This window comes from Scatophagus argus, chromosome 23 (genome assembly GCF_020382885.2).
Source record: "Scatophagus argus isolate fScaArg1 chromosome 23, fScaArg1.pri, whole genome shotgun sequence".
Taxonomy (NCBI): domain Eukaryota; kingdom Metazoa; phylum Chordata; class Actinopteri; family Scatophagidae; genus Scatophagus; species Scatophagus argus.
Window position 1 is genome coordinate 1850820 of NC_058515.1, and position 22955 is coordinate 1873774.

A 22955-nucleotide genomic window follows, 5' to 3' on the forward strand; every position below is an offset into this window, starting at 1 on the left:
CACACTTTGAGTTGCAAGCTCTCTTTTTTCCCTTGGAGCAGTGCAAGGTGGCATTCACCATGACCCAGAGAGAGACAGGGTCAAGGTCCTTTTCAGTTTCAGTTTCCATCTCCCCATCAGGGGCTCTAAAACGGACCCTGGCCTTGGGAGACCCTGGTAGATTTTCTTCCCCCCTCTTCCTCAGTGACCAGCTCTTCTCACTCTGTGTCACTTCAGAGAAACCAGTGCAGCTGGGGTGAGCATGACTCCCACCAGAGGTGTGTCTTCAGAAGGGTGTGGTGTTCAAGACTTGAAGAACTTGGTCCACACTGATGTAGCTAACCCCTATCTTCCATTTAGTACTGAGTTTTTGAAGCTGAATTCTTCCAATGTAGGCCTCAGGAGTATTGAAATGATGAGCACAGTCAGCAGGTCTGGTGCAGAGAATTTATTGGGATCACACCAGGTGAAACACAATAAATGAGCCTTGGCGCCAGTCCTCAAGACTGAATTTATAGTGATTGTGTCTTTTATACCGAGTACCACCCCCTGGTACTTCTTTTAAAAATGTACCCTGATTACTCTTGTAAGTAAGGGTGTCTCCAATGTACTGTTAGGTATTTTCCATGCCCCCAATTGAGGATTGTCCTTCTGGCAACTCAGTTAGTGGTGTAGTGATTTCTTTATCTTAAAAAATCTTTTTAAAACCTATCCCACAGCTGGTTCTAGTGTCTAAATTTCCATGTTGAAACTATTGGTATCAAGTTTATACATAGTGTCTGGATATTTCATAATAAATATATAGTAGAACTCACAGCAAGTTACATGTCACATAAGAGTAGAAATTGTAGCACATGTCATGTCAGTCAGGCCTGATGTGCTATGACTGAACAACCAAATTAAATTAATCAAAATAATCAACTAAATGTGAATTATGATTAAACATGTATGAGTCAATGGACGGCATGTAGCACTGACAGATAGAAGATGGGGTTGATATCGAGAAATCCTACCAATGCCAGGAAAAGGCTGGATCGAAGGACAGCACAGAAGCTCCGGCAGATTCCACGTACAACATTGCTGGCATTTTTCTCACACATTTGAAAATATAGTTCATGCTGAAGTTTTGTCCATGTGGTCAAAGTATTATGTTTATTGCGCAATAATCTCTATAGAGTCCCACAGTTCAGGCTCTTATTTGTAATATAGTATTTGATGAGCACCCCCACCCAGAAGTTGAGTTGCTGAGTAGTCAAAACATACACACACACAGGTTCAGCTAAACACTTACAAAACACCTGCAAAACACAACACGCCCTGTCCCTATCACTCTCAGTTACTCATTTACAAATTGTGTGACACGAAGTAATGCAGCAATTTAGTATCCACACCACCCCTCCAACATATCCACCCTAGTTTCCACACTGCACATCCCTGACCATCCCAGCTGTCTATATAAAGTCCTCTGCTGTGTCCATCTGTCCTCTTCTCATGCTAACTGACGGTTGGCCATGGGTACATTAGCCTTTCTAATTCTACTCTTATGGATGTGTGAGTGCAGAGCAGAAGGACAACCACTGCACAGGTGAGTCATTCCACAAAAATGATGATCCCCATCATGACAAATCACTTCTTGTGAGATTTTTATTAACATCATTATTGACTGACAAATCGTAATTGATAAATCATTGGTAATTATCATTTAATCAATATTAAAAGGGATCAAATCAATTATTTTAGCATACCAACACTTTATATGAAAAGTAGTAGTTATCAATATGATCAATAATGTACTTTCTGTCAATTAATCAATTGAACTGCTAATTATGGTTGAGTGAGTACTAGCCTAAGAAGAGTACCTGGTTTAGATAATGTACTTTCTTAGAAGTAAGGGTATCATCCTACTAAAATATGTCAATACCCATACCTATGAGGAAGGAAGCTCTTCACTGGGTAGCTGACCAAAGTTTATTCTTTCAAGTTCGCAAAAACATTGCTCTGAATCTCAACTCTGATTGTTCTGTAAATAGTTTTCTAATACAACAACTTCTGATCCACACATATCAATTTCAGGCTTCAGACAAATTAACACCTTCCACCTAGTACTTACCAGGTTAAGCGGCTAGTACTGTTCAGTTTTGGTTCAGGCATCACCTATTTTCAATTTAACCCCCACCCATTAGGAGTATTGATAGATAGAAAACTGCTATTCTATGGAATCAGTGTTGATTCTTATTAAATACCTCTAAAGAGTGCCTTCAGTAATGTTTAGGTTATAGAAACGTTGTTGTAATATTGCATCAATAATATCAATATAATATAATGCACAATACAACTCTATTCATCGTCATTTTTTACTGGTGTTCTATTATTTACTTAATGTCATGGGCGCCTGGTTATGTTTTAAAATGGGGGCACAAACTTGAAAAAATACATAATTGGTGGGGGATCTGGGGGATTTATCTTTTTTTTCTTTGATAAGCTGAACCTCTTCAATTGAACACGAGAGAGGGAACTATTTGATGTTGTTAATCGTAACTTGCATGTTGCTAACTTGACGAAATGGGCCCTTGCTTTTTTTGAATGATCTGTTAGATAGGATTGTAGCTCAGTTGTACTTATTTCCTTTATTTGTATTAAACAATGTAAAGGTATTACCAGTCCCTTCCCTACTCCTTCAGGCACATCCATATTCTTTTAAGTATTTGGACTTACCATCAACAGCTATAGTGGCTCTCCTTAAAATACTTAATACTGAAAATACTGGATAGTGATGCAATTTTTTCACTTTACTATAATAAGCTGATATACTTTTAACCAAGCTTTAATCTGAATCTCTTCCTCCTCTTTTATACAGCTTTCAGAACTCACAGAGAGAAGATGGTAAGTTGGTTTTAATCATTCAGTAAATTCTGTTTGTCTTTAGCATGCACTCATTCACTTAAAAACACAGAAGAAACAGTAGACCAATTAAAATCCCAAAATACTTGAATGACATGCTCACACAGAGCCAGGATAGTAGGATAGCATGTTACTGCCACCATCACAACGTCCTTGGGATTGATGTGAACTTTATCTCTTTACAGCTACTTATCTTCACTATACACAACCAATCAAACACCTTCAAACAGTGCAATTGTGATATGAGCCCAATCATAAATACAAAGTACAGAAAGACATACTGTCATTCAGAGCACAGTCTGAACTGAAATATTGAATTATTAACTCACAGAAGGTAAAGAGTAGATGCCATTTTAGCAAGCTAAAAGCAGATCCCTCCAAATTAATTTCAAGGATTGTGTGAAAAAGGTTGTGGCCTCTTATTTTCATGATACCTGGATCAATATTAATCAAGGAAATATTTTCACCTAACAGAGGTGCTAAAGGAAAGGGAAAGGGTTCACGAAAACCACTAGATATCACATGTGGGCTACAGATAACTTTCCAAGGGCTTGATTTCCACTTTGTAGTAAATATGAAAAACAATAATATCTTCCAATGAAACTTGATTAAAGTTTAAGCAGAAATAGTGCATTTGTTAAGGCTGCCATTGCTATCCATTGCTTATCCATAAGCAAACCAAGTCTAGTCAATAGCTACATCATATTATGTGTCACAATTTTTTTTTTTATGTTAAATGATATTGCTATGATACTGCTATTCTACAATACCCATTTGTTAATTTCCATATGTTGTGTTTGTGTTTCTCCAAAAGTAGTGTTGACCTCCTGTGACTTTAACAACGACAACGAACCGTTCTGCAGGTTTACTCAGGACAACACAGACAACAATGACTGGACACGGCACAAAGGTCCAACCCCAACAACTGGCACTGGACCTGATGGAGACTATCCTGATGGAAGTCAGTCCCGAATGGATGGTTTTTTAAAAAATATATAATTTCTGTACAATTACCACAGTGGAGACCAGATCATAATTAGGATTAATTGGAGTTATTGTCATAGGATGAAAATACTGAATTCTGACTCATGCTTAGATAAATACACGTCTTTGTTTTGTCTCAATCTGTTTGCAGAGGGCTTTTTTATCTACCATGAGTGTGACAATGTGTCTAACGGACAGAAGGCTCGTCTGCTGAGCCCAGCCCTCTCATCATCAACCTCTCAGATCTGTGTGGGGTTTCGATACTACATGTATGGCTCCGACAATCGCAATTTGTTGAGAGTCCTTGCCAAGAGACCAGAAAGTGAGGAGGAGGTCTGGAGTAGGACTGGTATCCAGAGTAGATCCTGGCTGAAGGGCTCTGTCACTGTGCCAAAACCGAGCAGTCAGAGCATCACTGTGAGTGTTAGCAGGTCACTGTAGCTGTTGCTTTGACAAGTAAAAACAAAACCTGAGATCAACAATGTGGCAAAACAGGATCCATTCAGCAATTTATTATGAAGGGATTTAAAATATATGTTTGTTTGGAATTCCTTGTGCAACAGTTATTCTTGACTAAGTTTTCATTCATAGCACAGGTCTGCTAACAGGTGCATTACATTAAAAACCCTAGACTGAAAAGAAACCCTACACTGTGTCAGTGTCACTTGAAATTAAAGGTTTAAATCTGAAACAACTCACCCAAGTATTAAGTGTTTTTTTTAAAAAAAAAAAACAAAATCATTTTATTTGTCTACTATTTTTCTGACATCAGGAATATTTTTCTATTATCAAGTCAGAATAAATATGACAGACACTACCAACTGTTCCACCCCAGCCAAATGAAAAAAAAACTTTTTGTGATATTTTCATGTTTCTTGTAATTTCCTGCATTTACACACACCTTTTTTTGCACAAATCACCCAGGTGAATTTAAATGCATTTGTCTTGTGAAAGAAAACCTGCAAAGCTGAAATCAATTTAAAACTCATATGTTAAGTTTGTCACATGGCACAGCTGTCTTCATATTGTCATAACCTGCTAATATTTTCTCTCTGTGGCTATAGATTGTCTTTGAGGCTCAGAGAGGCTTCTCTTCTTCCTGTGACTCAGCTCTGGACAACATTGTCATTACTGAAGGAGCATGTCCCTGTGAGTTTACACAAATGTGTGCACACACTCACACTCACACATGCACACAAACAAACAAATACATTTTGCTGTATTATTGACTGTCCACATAATGTGTCCACAGCTTGTGTTTCTGGCTGTGATTTTGACACTCTTGGTGACCTGTGTGGGTGGATGACTGAAACTGGAAATCCTGATGTGTTTGGCTTTGATCAGTGGATTGGGCCAACGGACACTGAAGGCACCGGACCTGATGATGACTTTTCCAAACCTGGATGTAAGTGGTATTTGTTTTTGAAAGTCTGTATGGAATTACATGGACTCTGTGTCTGTCAGAATGGTGCAATACATAAAAGAACATTAAAGTAGCAAAAATAAGTTCTGAATACATATGATTTAATTAAAAAAATCTAGTCAAAAAATCTGACATTTCGGAATTCCCTTCAATGTCAGATTTTTTGACCGTTTTTGTTTGTTTGTTTGTTTTATTAAGCCAAATCATGCTAGAGACAAGAGCTTTGTTAGATCTGAACAATACACCTTCACTGAAGATTTGACACTCTTGTGATTCTTCATCAGTGCTGCACACTATTTTCAAACTGCAAATTATTGTGATATAGAGAATAAATTACTAACATGGTGAAGTTTTTTATTTTGTTTTATTTTATTTTTATCTAAATGGCAGTTGTTTACTCTTCCATATATAGTGGGTGCCTACATGTTGCTGGATTCTTTTGAGGCTATCCCTGGAGTCAAGGCTCAGATTAGAAGTCCTGTAATAACCCCCTCCACTGGTTGTCTGGACCTCACCTTTCACTATTATCTATATGGCACCAGCACCACCATGGAGCTCAGCGTCCACACTGTCACCGCAGGTATAAAACTGCATTTATTCCTGTGTTCATCCAGTCAGGAACGTAGACAGCAAGATAACATTTGATCAACCTGAATTTCTTTTTCTGTTTTCAAGGTGGAAGCATTGGACCAGCTCTGTTCACTATCAGGGGTAACCAGGGCCAAGGCTGGAAGCCTGCAGAAGTGCGCTACGTGGGAAATGCTGCCATTCAAGTAAAGTATCAGTCTATACGTGTCTGTGTATGTGTGTGCATAACCTTGACTTATTCATCACATCTATCCTCTGTGCATTTCAGTTTGTGATTGTGGGTACCTTTGGAGAAACTCCCCAGACAGATATTGCAGTGGATGCGGTGTGTGTCATGGCCTGCAAAGGTGAGAAACTGACCTGAAGGAGTTAAAGTTTGTCAACATCAGAAATATGTATAAGCTGTGTGTGTGTGTTTTTTTACTTCTAGCTCAGCCAACAACTCCTCCACTGGTAACAACAGCAAAACCAACAACTCCTGGATTAACTTCACCTAAACCAACAAGTCCTGGTCCATCAACACCTAAACCAACTCCTGGACCTGGCACTCCAAAACCAACAACTCCTGGTCCATCAACACCTAAACCAACTCCTGGACCTGGCACTCCAAAACCAACAACTCCTGGTCCATCAACACCTAAACCAACTCCTGGTCCATCAACACCGAAACCAACTCCTGGTCCATCCACACCTAAACCAACTCCTGGACCTGGTACTCCAAAACCAACAACTCCTGGTCCATCAACACCTAAACCAACTCCTGGTCCATCAACACCTAAACCAACTCCTGGACCTGGCACTCCAAAACCAACAACTCCTGGTCCATCAACACCTAAACCAACTCCTGGTCCATCAACACCTAAACCAACTCCTGGACCTGGCACTCCAAAACCAACAACTCCTGGACCATCAACACCTAAACCAACTCCTGGTCCATCAACACCTAAACCAACTCCTGGACCTGACACTCCAAAACCACCAACTCCTGGTCCATCAACACCTAAACCAACTCCTGGTCCATCAACACCTAAACCAACTCCTGGACCTGGCACTCCAAAACCACCAACTCCTGGTCCATCAACACCTAAACCAACTCCTGGACCTGGCACTCCAAAACCAACAACTCCTGGTCCATCAACACCTAAACCAACTCCTGGTCCATCAACACCTAAACCAACTCCTGGACCTGGCACTCCAAAACCAACAACTCCTGGTCCATCAACACCTAAACCAACTCCTGGTCCATCAACACCTAAACCAACTCCTGGACCTGGCACTCCAAAACCAACAACTCCTGGTCCATCAACACCTAAACCAACTGCTGGTCCATCAACACCTAAACCAACTCCTGGTCCATCAACACCGAAACCAACTCCTGGTCCATCAACACCTAAACCAACTCCTGGACCTGGTACTCCAAAACCAACAACTCCTGGTCCATCAACACCTAAACCAACTCCTGGTCCATCAACACCTAAACCAACTCCTGGACCTGGCACTCCAAAACCAACAACTCCTGGTCCATCAACACCTAAACCAACTCCTGGTCCATCAACACCTAAACCAACTCCTGGACCTGGCACTCCAAAACCAACAACTCCTGGTCCATCAACACCTAAACCAACTCCTGGTCCATCAACACCTAAACCAACTCCTGGACCTGGCACTCCAAAACCAACAACTCCTGGTCCATCAACACCTAAACCAACTCCTGGACCTGGCACTCCAAAACCAACAACTCCTGGTCCATCAACACCTAAACCAACTCCTGGTCCATCAACACCTAAACCAACTCCTGGACCTATCACTCCAAAACCAACAACTCCTGGACCAACTACACCAAAACCAACAACATCCAAGCCACCAAGTACGACATGCCCTTATCCTTATCATGCCCTAGAGGTCATTATCAGAGATCTGAACAAATATTGCCCAATTCTTGTAAGCCATCTTACCATTGATGGTATTGCCTTCAAATTTGTCCCAACAGCTTTGCTGACCTGGATTGTCCAGAAACATGACAAAACAGGGAATCCCAACACAGTGAAAAGATACAAAGCAACAGAATGAATGTTAAATTCTACATATTTATGCTTTTAACCAAAAATATATTCTGATGTAACCACTTTGTAATCACCAACATTTTGATTAGTTACTGTAATTTTACATGTTTTTTACAGTTTACAATGTAACATGTTACATATAACCAGTTATGATTATTATTGTTATTAGCTCCATTTTGTTTGTTTATCAACCAGCTTCTTGTCTTTCTGCTGTACAGAACCATGTCCTCCCGATGCAGAGTATATAGAATGTGGTCCAGCTTGTATACCCACCTGTATGGAACCCTCATCCAACTGCTCTGGCTCCTGTATCAGTGCCTGCTTCTGTAAACCAGGGTTTGTTTTCAAGGGACGGCACTGTGTGCCACTGGAGAAATGTGGCTGTCTGGATGACCAAAATAACTATTATGAGGTAAAATGTCAGTTAATATTCCCATGTACAATTCCTGCTCTTTACAGTAAATGACAAGGTTGCACTATATAATTCAAAACATACAGTACAGCTGCCAGTAACAAGCCTATCCTTTCTGAATTTATGTTTCAGCCTGGTGAGATTGTACTTGGTGATGGCTGCTCAAAACTGTGTCGCTGTGTAGGGAACTACACTTTGGAATGTGTTGATAACTCCTGCGACTCCACTGAAGAGTGTCGCGAGGTTAACGGTGTCGAGGGCTGCTATCCTAAAGGTAATAATGTTTTAGAAATTGTGAGGAATTGGTAGAGAAACTCGTTCTAGCACCTCAGAGTGATGTAGTTCAAACAATATGTTGTCCAAACGCATCTGAAGGCAGAAGTTTTTGGAACTGTACCTAACGGCCACACTCAAACTCTACAACAAAAGCTTTTTCAGCCATACTTCCTGATGTAATCAGCACCTTATGATATGATATAAAGTTAAGGGGACCTTAAATGGAGAGAAGTTGATGTATGATGTAGCATGGGGCTTCTTCTTTTTATGAATTTCTTCGTGAGGTGATGTAAAATCCCTCAGAGTGGGGTCATGTATACAGCCAAGCTTGAACAGAAGTTTGTTAGTTCTGACTAATTGGACTATTTGGATCCTGGTCAACCTAACTAAGTCAGAATATCCATAATGTCATTTGGACTGATCACAATTATGATTAATGATATCTACAACTCAGTTCTTGCTAGTCAAAATGTTAATTATCGATTCTCACTTGTGAAAGTGTCGATTGTTCAAATCAACAATTCAGTTATCACTAGTGTAAATGTTCAATGTACATATCAACGTACTGTTGTTTTTACATTACAGCTGTCATAAATGGATTTCTAGAGATCTAAAATTTTAATTTAGTTTAATTTAAGTTACATGTACCAGTCATAGTTGTATATGAGATAACTACTGTTGGGATCTCATGCCACGTGCTGGGATTAACAATAGAGAGGCCTGTATGTCGTCCCAGAAGCCTGAAGCCAGGGTTTTACAACCCTTTGTTTGAGTAAGCACCAAAACCCTGGTGTGAAGCTTGTTATTTACTTATTATACTTATACTTTTACTACTTTGCTAACACATGGAAATTAAATTGTAGACATCTGTAATTGTCATACTTACTAGTGAAAAAGGAATAGCTATAAAGATTTTGACTAGGCAAAATGTGAACCTACATATTAATATTTTAATTTGTCAAAATGATATTCTCACATGCTGAAGTGTCATTTCCACTAGGGAAAACTAAATCACAACTGGCAACTCAACTAATTGTATGTTACGGGCTTTTTTGGTTTGGCTCATATCTTACTAACATGGAGTGGGTGGGTTTATGACCATTATTGTCCATCTGTATATGTCAGTGGTCGCACCTCTCATACAAGGTGATTTGTTTTCACCATCTGCTGTATTTTATAGATACAGGGGTATATAAGGCTTTCTTGATCTTTATGTATGTATGCTTAATGTATTTGTAACAACATAACAACTAACATATAGTTTCTCTTTCATTATTCCCTTAGATACATCCACATGCATAGCATCTGGTGATCCCCACTATACCACCTTTGACAAAAAAAATTACAACTTCATGGGCAACTGCAGCTATTTGATGTCTGCACCCTGCAATGAAACAACTCTGCCATACTTTGAGATCCATGCCGATAATGAAAATCGCTATAACAGACCTACCATCTCCTACGTGAAGGCCGTACATGTATATGTATATAATGTGAAGATCTCTATCCTCAAAGGGGGCACTTGTCAGGTAAGAAATGAATGGAGGAACTAGCAAATTTTTCGAACATGTACTTTTTCACTTACTAATGTTGTTGTAACTGTAAGTGCGACATTATATAGGTGGAGTTTTAATGACTGACTGTTTCTGTTTCCTCAGTATTCAATAACTATGTTATTCTGCTTCCCCCGTTCAGGTGAATGGAACCATTGTAAATCTGCCAGTGACTCCAGTCCCTGGTGTTTCTGTGTTTAAGTCAGGAAAACACTACACTGTGTCCATGAACTTTGGTGTAACTGTTCGCTATGACGGAAACCACTTCATGGACATCAAAGTGATCAAAGAGTGAGTGAAGACTGAAGAGATTTTGTCGCTGGAGCTTGTCTATTGTGTCTTACCCTAACCACAAACAGAATCCTATTTTTAATGGAGTGATGCTGAGATAACCAGCCAAAACAATCGTGCTTGGTTGTAACGAATATTTCCTCAAATTGCTAACTTGCATATTTCCTTGTAATCTGCAGCTATCAAAACAAACTGTGTGGACTGTGTGGAGATTACAATGGAGATACTAAAGATGACTTCCGTAAACCAGATGGATCGTTGACCAACAATGCCAATGACTTTGGACAAAGCTGGAACACTGACCCAGAGTGAGTAGACTACGCTGATATATCCACTTAAGGACTTAACCTCCATCCATCCATCCATTTTCTATACTGCTTATTCGTCAGGGTCACAGTGGGCTGTAGCCTATCCCAGCTGACTACGAGCAAGAGGCAGGGTACACCCTGGACTGGTCGCCAGTCAATCGCAGGGCCTGCACACAAAGACAGAAAGCCAGACACGCACACACTCACACCTAGGTGCAATGTAGAGTGGCCAGTTAACCTAATGTGCATGTTTGGGGTTGTGTGTGTGTGTGTGTGTGTGTGGGTGTGTGTGTGTGTGCGTGTGTCTGTGTTGACAGGTGTAATAAGAAACCCAACACCACCATCCCTGGGTGTGATGAAGACGAGCAGGATCTGTATGAGAGCTCTGGATACTGTGGAATCCTCCTGGACAAAAATGGTCCTTTTGCTGTGTGCCACCCCAAAGTCAACCCCAATGTAAATCACTAACCAAAAAATATTGAAAAATATGTAGTTAAGTAGATTCCCTTTTGCAAAAGTCCTGACAGACTCCTTATTTTCATTTTATTAACAATAGATTGACAAACCATTGAATATAAATTGTCAAAACATGGATAATGCAATTTGATATGAGTTTTTTCTAATTGCTGGTGAAAATAAAATGTTGGCTTTGATTCAGTAGAGGCTGAGGCGGCAAATGACCCAAAAAAGAAACATAAATTCACATTTCTTGTTTAAGACGAAGGAACAGAATTAAGAAATGAAACTCAACGGACTATGTCTGTATCTTCAGAATTACTTCAAAAACTGTGTCTTTGATCTGTGCGAGCTGGAGGGGCACAAGCCGATTCTGTGCGAAGCCATCGAAGCCTACGTCAATGAATGCCAGGACCGTGGTGTCAACATTGGGCCCTGGAGGAATGAAACCTTCTGCCGTAAGTGAATGAATGTATGGAGAAATGATGGTTGGATAGAGGGCAATATAGAAGCAACTGGGGAGCTTCCCAAGGGTTAGCAAGGTTTCTTATTTTAATAATCTCAGAGAAAGAAATCATTTCCACCTGGCCAAAAATGTGTCATTTTAGCTGAAGTGTGGAGGCAATATGATAGAAACTAATTCTAATATTAATTATTATTTTTTTCATTAGTCTATAATCACCTGGAAATAAATTGAGGTTTTTGTTACCTCAAAATGACCCTTTTATATCAACACAAGGAGTGGTCCTCTTAAATTTAACTTGATTTTAATTTAATTTTAATTTGAATCAGACAGCCTCACTATCACAATACCTGATCCAGCCATCTGAGTCAATATCAGACAAATATCCCATATCAGTATCGAGTCCATGCTTCCCTGCTTATCACTGACTTCATCCTCCCATCAACCCCTAGCGCTGAATTGCCCCAGCAACAGCCACTATGAGCCCTGTGCAGACCCATGCCAGGAAACATGTTCTGGAAAACCTCCCTCCTGTGATGGACCCTGCTCAGAAGCTTGTGTGTGCAATCCTGGCTATGTCCTGAGTGCCGGCAAGTGTGTCATGAAGAATTCTTGTGGCTGCAATCACACCAACGGCCAGTATTATGAGGTACAGTGAAGATGGTCTAAGTTGGTACATTTTCCTCAGCACAATTTTCTGCCTGTACACTGTCATTAAATGTAAGTTTGAACTGGGATGTTATAAAGTCATATACTCATAAAACCCACAGCTGTGATCTTGGTGATACTCTATTACATACTCTATGAAGTTGTGTTGAAGTGATTCGTGATTTAAGTTTCCTCCTGTTTACATAATTCAAATGTGTGTGTGTGTGTGTGTGTCAGCCAGGAGAGGAGTTTTATGAAGAAGATTGTAAGCGTAAGTGTAGGTGTGATGCTTCCTCCATTACCTGTGTGGCCTCTGAATGCCCTCCAATGCATGAGTGTAAACTCCAGAATGGTGAGCTGGCGTGCTATCCCACTGGTGAGTTTACCCCAGAGCCCAGAACCTCTTTCCCTTTCGATTAATGGTTAAATCTTGATTTTTGACATAACAAAATTTTAACAGAACAATGGTTCACTCAATATCTCTTTGCTCATTCAAAGCTGCTACAAAAAAGCCAGAGTAGCTGGCAGTTAGAACAGAAGTACATAAAGCTGTTGAGACAATTTGTATTGTCCAGTTGCATTGGTATAAACTGTCAGATTTTCAGAACAGATATTGTGAGTAGTTATATTTTTCAACTTGTCTGGTCATGAATCTTTGGTCTTAACAGGCTTAAATTGGAAATATGATTCTCAATTGTCTATGGAGGGAGCGTGCATTTCGGTCATCTTATTCATAGATGTGGTATTAATGGAGTTCTGTCAACTTGAGGGAGAACATCAGTTCTGTTATGAAATGTTTTACATTTTAAGGTTTAGGAGCAGTCAGTCAGCAGCTCATAGCAGTGTTAGAAAAAAGCTGTATTGTAGTCTGATGTTTCCAAGTTGTTCAGGCTGCTTCTCCCTTCATCTCAGACTCTCAAGACTGTGTGGTTTCTGGTGATCCTCACTACACTACGTTTGACAAGAAGTACTACAGCTTCATGGGAACATGTACCTACACACTGGCCAGAACCTGCAAGAACAACACAGGTAGGAATAAATTTAAACATTTGTAAGTGTTGTTGCGCTTCAACAGATTCTCAGTTATTTTGAACTTTTTTATGCCTTCTACAAATGAATCTTCATCAGCTTTGGAAAGTTTGTTTGTCCTCAACCTTATTAACTTCAAGTAATCAAAAAAAATCTGATGTGTTGAGACCAAGAGGTGTAACTACATCTATGTGATAGACAAAAGTATCTATAGCGGTCATCAGTCTAACTCATTCAGTCATCTTCTACATCATCTTCTACTGATGTTACTGCACAAAGCAGTAATGTTCTGTTTTTATGTGAATGGGAATGCACTAACTGTGACGGAAGTAGGAAGGACAGTAACCTGATTACTGGGTAAGTGTATTTGTGAGTTTTAAAAAGTGAATTATGTTCTGCCTGTGCAGGTCCTTGGTTCTCAGTGGAGGCAAAGAATGAGGAGCGAGGGGTGTCAGGACTGTCCTACCTGAGAAAACTCTATGTCACTGTAAATGGAATCACTGTGACTATGATGAAAACCAGGAAGATTCTGGTCAGTATGGGCATCGCTAACACCAGTGCGCAATGTATTCTGTGTCTGTAGGTAACCTTTACACGTTTTCACTATCACAAGAGGTGATTGGGTATGTGCATTTACATGTGCCACGTACACACACACAGTTGAATGACTCTCTCTATATCAAGACTAATCTTCCGGTTTAGTGAAATTACAACTCAAAGCCCTTGTTCTATTCACTTTTTTTTTTTTATCTCATCCTCAGTCCTTGACTTTTATCTCTTTTTAATCCCAGAAATCTGATCACAGTCCTAATCCTCATTGTTTCTTGTACTCATCTTTGTCAGCTATGTCAGCGTCAACGCACTGTGTCAGCGTCATCTTGCTCTCAAAGTTATACAAAGAGAGACCGAAATCCCTGTGTGCTGGGTTTTTATCCATGTTATCTGTGATTAATCAGATATGTAAAGCTGACAGGAAACCGTAACAAATATTAAGTGTACACATAGCTCCTTTTTAACATTGTCTTTTGGTGAATCCCTCTGGCAGGTAAATGGACTGCGGGTGGCCCTCCCTTACATAGCCTCACCTCACATCTCTCTCCGGCTTGCCGGTCAGTACGTCATCCTGCAGACGCCCTTTGGTCTCCAGGTGCGTTGGGATGGAAACCATTACGCACAGATCTCAGTTCCCAGGTTAGTACAGAGGTTTGTTTAAGTTTAACAATCAGGTGGTGACACTGTGTCAGAGGTAATATTTATCAAATATGGCTGCCGTCTGAATAATATAACCTCACTTATCCTTTATCCTTGTTGGTTGGCTTTGGTTTGGTTAATGTTTAGGTTTTGCACTTAACAACAGGCCTCCACTCACCACTTAACATTCATCTAAACTGCTGACACACTTCCACCCCTCATACCTTGAAATTATATATTTGAGTTGTTGTTTATAGGTATATATAAGTACATTTGCAAACCTTCTCCGTTAAGATCGTGTGACTGTCATGGCTCGTGATCGTGATCCACATTTGTTGCTGAAATCCTGAACAGATAAACTGTCTTTATTTGTTTGATGTGACACAAATTTTATCCGAGCATTGTTCACTTCAGTATACAGCTTTTGCTTTTTATAAGCATTTTGTTATTTAGCTCAATCCCCCTTTCCTTTTTTTTTTTTTCTTTTTTTTGTTGATTTTACATCGTCATCAGTTTGAATCATCAACCCAATTTTTCGCACAGGTTGAAACTTCTTACATTTGTGGATGTGTTTACACCTCAGCTTCTGCCACTAAGAGTAGCTGAGTTTATAAATTGACCGTATACACAGCTTCCTTTAAAATTTGTTTAAACGCAGGATTATATGGGCTTCAGTAAATTTTATTAACAATGATGGCATTTTTGAGTATATCCAAGATACAACAGTTTGTAGAAATGCTAAATCTACCTGGGCCATAATCTCTGTTTAATCTCTGTGTAAGCTCTGTTGCTTTATTTCTAGAATTACATTAAAGAATCAAATAGCGTTTTATAAGTCTTCTTAAGACATTCCTCTTCATCTCTTAATCCATATTCTCTTTGTCCTTGTCTTTCCTTCAGCTCCTACTATGACCAAATGTGTGGTCTCTGTGGTGACTACGATGGGAGCCCAGACAATGATTTCACCACTCCAGATGGCACTTTGGTAGGAAATGTCAATGACTTTGGGAACAGCTGGCAGACAGAAGAGGATGAGGATGACTCGTGAGTTAAAATGCATTCATCTTTGTCACATGATCTGAGAATTTCCAGATTCTGAGTACCGGTACACAATGTGGCATTATGAGCACAAAAATATAATGCTATAGATGTCTTCAGTTATGTACTTGCTGTCTAAATTCATACTGACATAATTCTTTAAGATAAATGAAATTGAATAATCTGCTGTTTTATGAAATGGAATGTGACCATGGTGTTTTTACTGATCAGGTGTATGCCAGACATCAAGCCTGACCCAGACTGTGACCCCAAACTTGAAGCAGAGCTGGTGAAACCAGACAAGTGTGGCAAAATCACAGACCCTGCTGGACCCTTCAGGTGAAAACAACCTTTTATTCTTAATCTTTAACCTGCTCCAAGAGGACAGCAGAGTGATCTACTGTTTAGAGGATCCTGAGATAAAAACCATAACTCTGCAGACAATCAGAATCTGAATCTGATCTTGTGTCGTTTTTTCAGGGTTTTTTTTGGTTTTGTTTTGTTTTTTTTTGTGATTCTTTTGGAAATTTGTAATTGTGCATTTTTAAATGGGGATTTTTAGTCCCTAGCAGATTCAAGATTTCCCGTGACACACTTCAGTAGTGTCTACTTTTGGCCTGTGAAGGGTCCTCCCCAAACTTTATACTTTCCAATCTGAAAAGATTGAATGATCTGAAAAGTCACACGGCCTCTGTTAATAATGTAATGTGACTAACTTAAATTTTTGTCCTGGTAAAACCAGAACTGTAAAGCAATGAAAGAGACAGATGCAACACACATAGCTCAGATTTATTTTTGTCATGTTAATGTTATTAGTGAACTATTCTTTTTATTTATGAATTATTCTTGTAATATTTTTAACATATCCATTTACATACATACATGCAAAAAAAAAATCAAACCAAAAATCTTCAGAAAACTTTTTAATTTTATTTTACTCTATTAGTCTTTAATTAATTAACCTCTTTTAGATTTAATAAAGCTTTTCAAATTAAATCGATATTAGAGGATGATAATGTTGATAGAGGGCGTGACTGAATCAAACATCTGTCTGAATATTTACAAATGATACCTTAGCAGTGCAGTTCAATTCAATTCAATTTATTTATATAACAGTTGCGTCATGACACTTTCCAATTAGAGCAGGTCCAGACCAAACTCTTTAATTTCATTTTTAGAGAGACCCAACAAAACCCAACAAAACAAAACATGCAGTTTTGTTAGTCTTTCTTTTTATAACATTTTTAAATAACAAGATAACCACAGAAATCATTCACAAGTTTCTACAAAGCATTTGACTACACAGATAGTGTTATCTCTGCAAAGATGACTCTTTTATCTTTCTTGAGATTACAATTATAGCTTGTTGAAACATCACTTCAACAACACTGAACTCTGACCCACACTCAAGCACACACTGTTAAATGCAGACTTAGGATATTTTTAAAAGGACTGTACAGTGCCTATAAAAAATATTCTCCCCCATGGATGTTTTCCCTTTGCTGCTTTTATAAATGGAATCATAGCCAATTAAATGAGTAAATATTCACCCCCTTTAAAGTGACCGACTTAGTTGAGCTGGTTGTCTCACAATTAGTGAAATTGAGATTACCTGAGTCCAGTGAATGTGCCCCAATAATGTTAGTATAAAGACACTGTCTAGAAGTCACTGGTTAATCAGTATTCCTAGCTACAATTACACCATGATGCCTGTGAACATGTAACTCCAAGATAAGGTCATTGAAAAGTGTAAGTCATACAAATAAATTTCCAAGTTACTGAATATCCCTTGGATTTCAGTTAAATGCATCATTAAGAAATGGAAGGAATATGGCACAAATCTCCCAGAGCTGAGGGACTGTGCAAGAAGGAAACTAGTGAGACACCATCAAGACACCTATAACTATTCAGAGTTCAAAGCTTCAGCAGCTGAGGTGGGAGAGACTGTGCATATAGCAACTGTTGCCCAGGTTCTTCACCAGTCTTTATGCAAGAAAGCCACTTTTGAAGAACGCTCTTATTAAATCTCAACTAGAGTTTGCCTAAAAGGCATGTGAGGCGACTCTTCATTTTATCATGTATTCTAACTTTTAAAGTATCCATACTTAAGTTTAATGTTTATCAGCCTGATATTAATAGATGGAATTATGATTTTGACTTCTTTCAGCCCTTCACTGACCGTTTCTGTCCTCTTCTCCCCAAATCTGAATGAGTGTTTTTCTCTGTTCCAGGGAGTGTGTCAAGGTGGTGAATCCCACTCCATTTTTCCAGAGCTGTGTGTATGACATGTGTCAGTTCAGTGGACAGCAGCATGTACTGTGTGACCAGCTCCAGGCCTACACTGATGCTTGCCAGAGTGCTGGAGCCAAGGTCTACCAGTGGAGGACTCCAGACTTCTGCCGTAAGCCTTGAATATTTTAATATGATAAACTGTCTTTTTTTTTCCAGAGGAGAGAATCATTGTCTGCTAGTAAGTATGGCAATGGTTGTTTAGTCACTTAGTCCAGTGTGAAATAGCTTGACAACTATTAGACAGATTACCGTGAAATTTGGTACAGTCATGTTCCCCACAAGAAGAGTCAGGCAAACTGTCATGTGGAATGGTAACCCAAATTTACGTGAAAAAGTCGTAACGTTTATACTTTTTTTTTGTTATGGTTTGGTTGTTGCACATGACAAGTCCTCAGAATAATTATATGATGAGAACCGTTCTGTATAGAGGCTATTCCATCTGAAATATGCTTCTCAACAACATCAAATAGATTAAAAACAGATTTCTTTCAAAAAGTCACTTCAACAAAAATTGAGAACATATTTATCACTTCATCCTCAGCTTAATCCTTCCGCTCATCTTATCTATCTTTCTAATGCCCTTTCTTAAATCCTTCATCTTCCCAACTCTCTCTTCTATGCCCTTCGTTTCTCCATGCAGCACTGGCTTGTCCTCCCAACAGCTCCTACTCTCTGTGTGTGAGTTCCTGCCCAGAGACTTGTCTGGGTGTGGTGGGCTCCCCCGGCTGTGAGGACGTGTGTGTGGAGGGTTGCAAGTGTGACCCAGGCTTCATCCTCAGCAACGACAAGTGTGTGGCACTGAAAGACTGTGGCTGTGTTGACACCAGTGGATCCTATCATCCCGTAAGTGGAAACATCCTCCAAATAACATGTACTAATCTCATGCTCCCTTTGCTGCGAGGTTTATATTTAAAATGAAACCTGACTGATATTAAGTTTTGGAGATATTTTGCTAGAACCAAAGAATCCAGGGCACATGATGTGCATCTTAATGATTAATTTGGTTATGGTTGCCTTGATGTAAGCACTTTATAAAAGCAATCATGGATGGGTCTACGAAGTAAATCATTCTTATGATGGATTAAATTAAACAACAAGAGCCTTGTGCAGACCAGAATCTACTTGGTGTGGCTGTGGCTCAGGAGGTAGAGCTCTCATCCACTAATCATAATATCAAACCCTGACCCTTGCAGTCTGCATGCCAAATTGTCCTTGGGAAATGCTTAACCCAAAATTGCTCTCAATGGCTCTTCCATTGGCATGTGATTGTTCATATGAATGGTTATTGCCCCTCATGAAAATTTTTTGTGGAGGCTTAATGCATTGAAATATTTGTGTGTTTATTTGCATATTGTATGTGTGTGTGTTTGTCAGGTTGGTGACGAGTGGTACTTGGAGGGTTGTGAGCAGAAGTGTGCCTGTCACAGTGGAGGACTGATCCAGTGTCACAACAGCAGCTGTAAACCAACCACTGAGAGCTGCCAAATACAAGATGGAGAATATGAATGTCGTCCTCTGGGTATGTTAAACACACATACACACACACACAAACTAAAATATTTTATAAGTAAATATAAATAAATCCTTATCTCTCTTGTTCAGGAAATGGTGTCTGCTCTGTATGCGGTGATCCCCACTACAATACCTTTGACAAACACACCCATCATTACATGGGAGCCTGTTCCTACACCCTGACCAAACCTTGCAACGCCTCCTCTAGCATGCCTTATTTCACAGTGGAAACCCAGAATGAACACAGAGGAAGTAATAAGAAGGTTTCCTATGTCAGGGCTGTGGTAATCAATGTGGACGGTGTGACTGTCATCCTCGGTAAAGGCCGCACAGTCCAGGTAAGTTAGACGACGACGACGGTTAGTTAGATTAGTAATCAGTAATGTCCACTTTTGCTGCATCTTTGTACTGTAGGTCCGATTGTTAGGGAGAGCTTACTGTTGAGCACCAAAGATGAACAAGTGCTCCTAATATTTCATGCTGAAACGACTGGATGATAAATGGATTAGCCAATTGACAGCTTTCAACTTTGTGGAATAATGCCCTGAAAAAAGAATAGTGCCAGCTTAAAAAACATGAATAGTTACTGGTTTTATTAGTCTACAGTAGTAAACTGAATATCTTTGTGTTTTGGACTGTTGGTTTGACAAAACAAAACAACTGAAGAGATCAGGTTGGAGCCTGGGGCAATGTCATGAGCATTTGAGTTGTTAAATTTGGGGTTTGGGAGGCATGACCAGAAAAAACTGTGGAGTGAAATGAAGATTTTTTTAAATCGGTTTTACTTGTCTAATGCAGGTGTAGTAGCTAATAATATTGATTACTGCATTACATCAAGTCATCCTTAATCCTATTAGTTACATCTGTGCTTTTCCTGATGTGACATGTCGAAAAACCAGATTCAAAAAAGGTCAGCGAACCTGACTGATTTGGGATTAATAAACAGAAAAAATTTTGGTAGCCGCCGTTTGAAACGAACGCCTCCACTTTCTACTTCTCCTCTTTGCCCTTTCTGTCCATCATTAGAAGAAATATCTCTTTGTTCTTCAGGTCAACGGAACAGTGGTCGTCCCACCTGTCACCTCCATCAGTGGAACTAAGATCTACATGAGTGGCAAGTTTGTTGTCTTGGAGACATCCTTTGGCCTGAGAGTACGTTTCAATGGTGACCACTATGCTGACGTCAGTGTGCCAACCTCGTACAATGGTCTGCTCTGTGGCATGTGTGGTAAGAACCAGTATGATGAACCAGTACTGACATTATAAAGCTTTTAAACCAAATACTACTAGGTCAACAAAAACAACCCCGAATGTATTTTACAGCATGTTGACTGGTCACTCTGTGTTGAGTTTTAATATGTTGCCACGGCAGGAAATTTCAATGGAGATCCAGATGATGACAACTTGAAACCAGACAATACACCAGCTGCTAACACCAATGAACTGGGAGACAGCTGGGAGGTTCCTGACCCACGGCCTGAGTGAGTCACAGCATAACTAAATCCATGACAACTTCATTGAGTTGAAGTTGAACATTTGTGCAGGAAGTGCGTCATTAACAGTAGCTTAACAGAGAGTAAGCATTTAATGGAAATTACTACAGCAGATACTAAGTTCAATTAACAGTGGCTCAAGAGTGACTGACAAGAACAAGAAAGTGAAACCTACTGTGAATCATTATGAAATTTAAAACACTATTTCTGTGGAAGCAACTAAGAGTAGGATGTTCATCATGCAAGTTTCCCAAGTCATCCATTATACAGTGGTACTTTGATCCACTCCTTAATGTCCTTAATGTTCTTTAAGCTGGCTTTTGTTTGTTTTTGCTGACTGTACTTTCAGGTATTTGAGACCAAATTTGATGTTGTTGAAACTAATTTATTCTCAGGGAACCATCTGCAGCAAATTTCTAAGATATGATGCTCTAAGTGTTGGATGGGCAGAGGGCGTGCATATATCATGTACATACTCAAAGGCACAACAGGACTCATTACTTTATTCCATTCTCATAAACTGTCCACCCTTTCTCCAGTTGCACCAATGGTGGAGGACAGGAAGACTGTGATAAAGAGGTGGAGGAGGAGGCCAATAAACCCACCAGCTGTGGCATGATCACAGATCCCAATGGTATGACAAAGGCACAAACACAGTGCACAATTTTGAGAACAGCACTTTCCAGGCCTGCCACTTATTTGTCCGTATCCTGCTGCCTTTAACACTTTAAAGGAGCTTATTCCAATGTGGCAGATGCTGAAAGACCAAGGATCAAGCAATAAAATAAGCACTGACAGCACCCACCTACATCTTTGTCTAATGTTCATGTAATTAGCAAACATACAGCATTTACATGTTTGATATTTATTAAGTATGTCTGTTAGGTGTCTTGACTCTGTCTTCATTACTCTCAACATGTAAGCATCAAGCTCAGCACAGTCAGTAAGGGATAGGTAGGGATTAATCAGGGAAAAATATTAATATGATGTAAATGAGTATGTAAAATTAATTAATTTAAGTGGGATAATAAACAGTGACAAACAAACAGTAATTTTCTGATGCTATTGTGTCGACATTTATTTACCTAAAACTTAACTTGAATACTTTATAATTAGTTTCTTCACCTATCATTGTGACATTGTAACATTGTGGGGTTAGGAGAACCACTGCTTTAAGGTTTCGCAAATATCTCTCATCTAGTTATCATTGTTTAACTAGGACACCAAAAAGACTGATACTGCATGTAGAGTTACTATAGAGTAATCAAATAAAGTAGTCAGATAAAAAAAAAAAAACATCAAATGAGTCAAATGAGTTTGTCTCCCATTCACCTTCACTACATTTCTATGTCTTGACCTCAGGTATCTTTAAGCCCTGCCACACTGCCGTGCCACCTGAACCATACTTTGGAAACTGTCGGTATGACATGTGTGCCACCGGAGGTCAGACTGTGGCTCTTTGCCAGGCCATAGAAAGCTATGCTGACATGTGTGCTGCTGCAGGAGTCCACATTGAATGGAGAAGCAATACTTTCTGTCGTAAGTTGTGTGTGCACGTGTCTTTGTTTGTGTGTATAAAATTGCCTTTAGCAATGTGTCTACTACAAAATGTATTGCATAGAAGATATTGAGATGGGGCAGTATATAATATATATCCCAGATATAATTACCACTACTGCCTCACTGACACCTCATCAGTGTCTTGTGCCTTGTTGTCACAAAAATGAGGCAAGTGAGGAACTTTGAAAATGCGAGCAAAACACAGTCCAATATGCTGCAGCATCCTGATAGATAACATGACGTGCAGATAACTTGGCAGATAACATCTGAGGGGACAGGAAGAGCCTTTGCACAGATAGCATTGTTCTTTTCCTCTGTAGCATACAAGTGAGTGCCTAAAGCTCTGTATTGCTTCAATGTACAACTACAGCCCGGACTGGACAAGGTAATTTGGCCTTCATGATGTGGAAGAAGCCTTTGTTCTGCAAGGTCTCCCAAACTAGGGCTTCAAGATCACTTTGTTGTGGCTGGTGCAGTAGCGACAGAGGTTTGATT

General features: G+C 39.6%; 1 protein-coding gene across 1 annotated transcript in view; it reads left to right on the plus strand.

Moving 5' to 3' along the window:
- The window catches only part of zanl (zonadhesin, like), a 33138-nt gene that overhangs the window by 273 nt on the left and 9910 nt on the right, over positions 1-22955 (plus strand). Inside the window, exons 2-33 of the mRNA XM_046381626.1 lie at positions 42-235; positions 2807-2862; positions 3695-3841; positions 4016-4281; positions 4929-5013; positions 5117-5269; positions 5700-5867; positions 5963-6060; positions 6144-6222; positions 6306-7742; positions 8157-8350; positions 8483-8624; positions 9911-10155; positions 10322-10470; positions 10650-10778; positions 11096-11234; positions 11551-11692; positions 12150-12346; positions 12583-12721; positions 13258-13374; positions 13782-13906; positions 14420-14565; positions 15466-15609; positions 15835-15942; positions 17835-18004; positions 18536-18738; positions 19270-19414; positions 19498-19745; positions 20458-20635; positions 20780-20888; positions 21440-21534; positions 22263-22439. Of these exons, the coding sequence (XP_046237582.1) occupies positions 42-235; positions 2807-2862; positions 3695-3841; positions 4016-4281; positions 4929-5013; positions 5117-5269; positions 5700-5867; positions 5963-6060; positions 6144-6222; positions 6306-7742; positions 8157-8350; positions 8483-8624; positions 9911-10155; positions 10322-10470; positions 10650-10778; positions 11096-11234; positions 11551-11692; positions 12150-12346; positions 12583-12721; positions 13258-13374; positions 13782-13906; positions 14420-14565; positions 15466-15609; positions 15835-15942; positions 17835-18004; positions 18536-18738; positions 19270-19414; positions 19498-19745; positions 20458-20635; positions 20780-20888; positions 21440-21534; positions 22263-22439 (6124 nt within the window). The remainder of the gene's footprint in view (positions 1-41; positions 236-2806; positions 2863-3694; positions 3842-4015; positions 4282-4928; positions 5014-5116; positions 5270-5699; positions 5868-5962; positions 6061-6143; positions 6223-6305; positions 7743-8156; positions 8351-8482; positions 8625-9910; positions 10156-10321; positions 10471-10649; positions 10779-11095; positions 11235-11550; positions 11693-12149; positions 12347-12582; positions 12722-13257; positions 13375-13781; positions 13907-14419; positions 14566-15465; positions 15610-15834; positions 15943-17834; positions 18005-18535; positions 18739-19269; positions 19415-19497; positions 19746-20457; positions 20636-20779; positions 20889-21439; positions 21535-22262; positions 22440-22955) is intronic.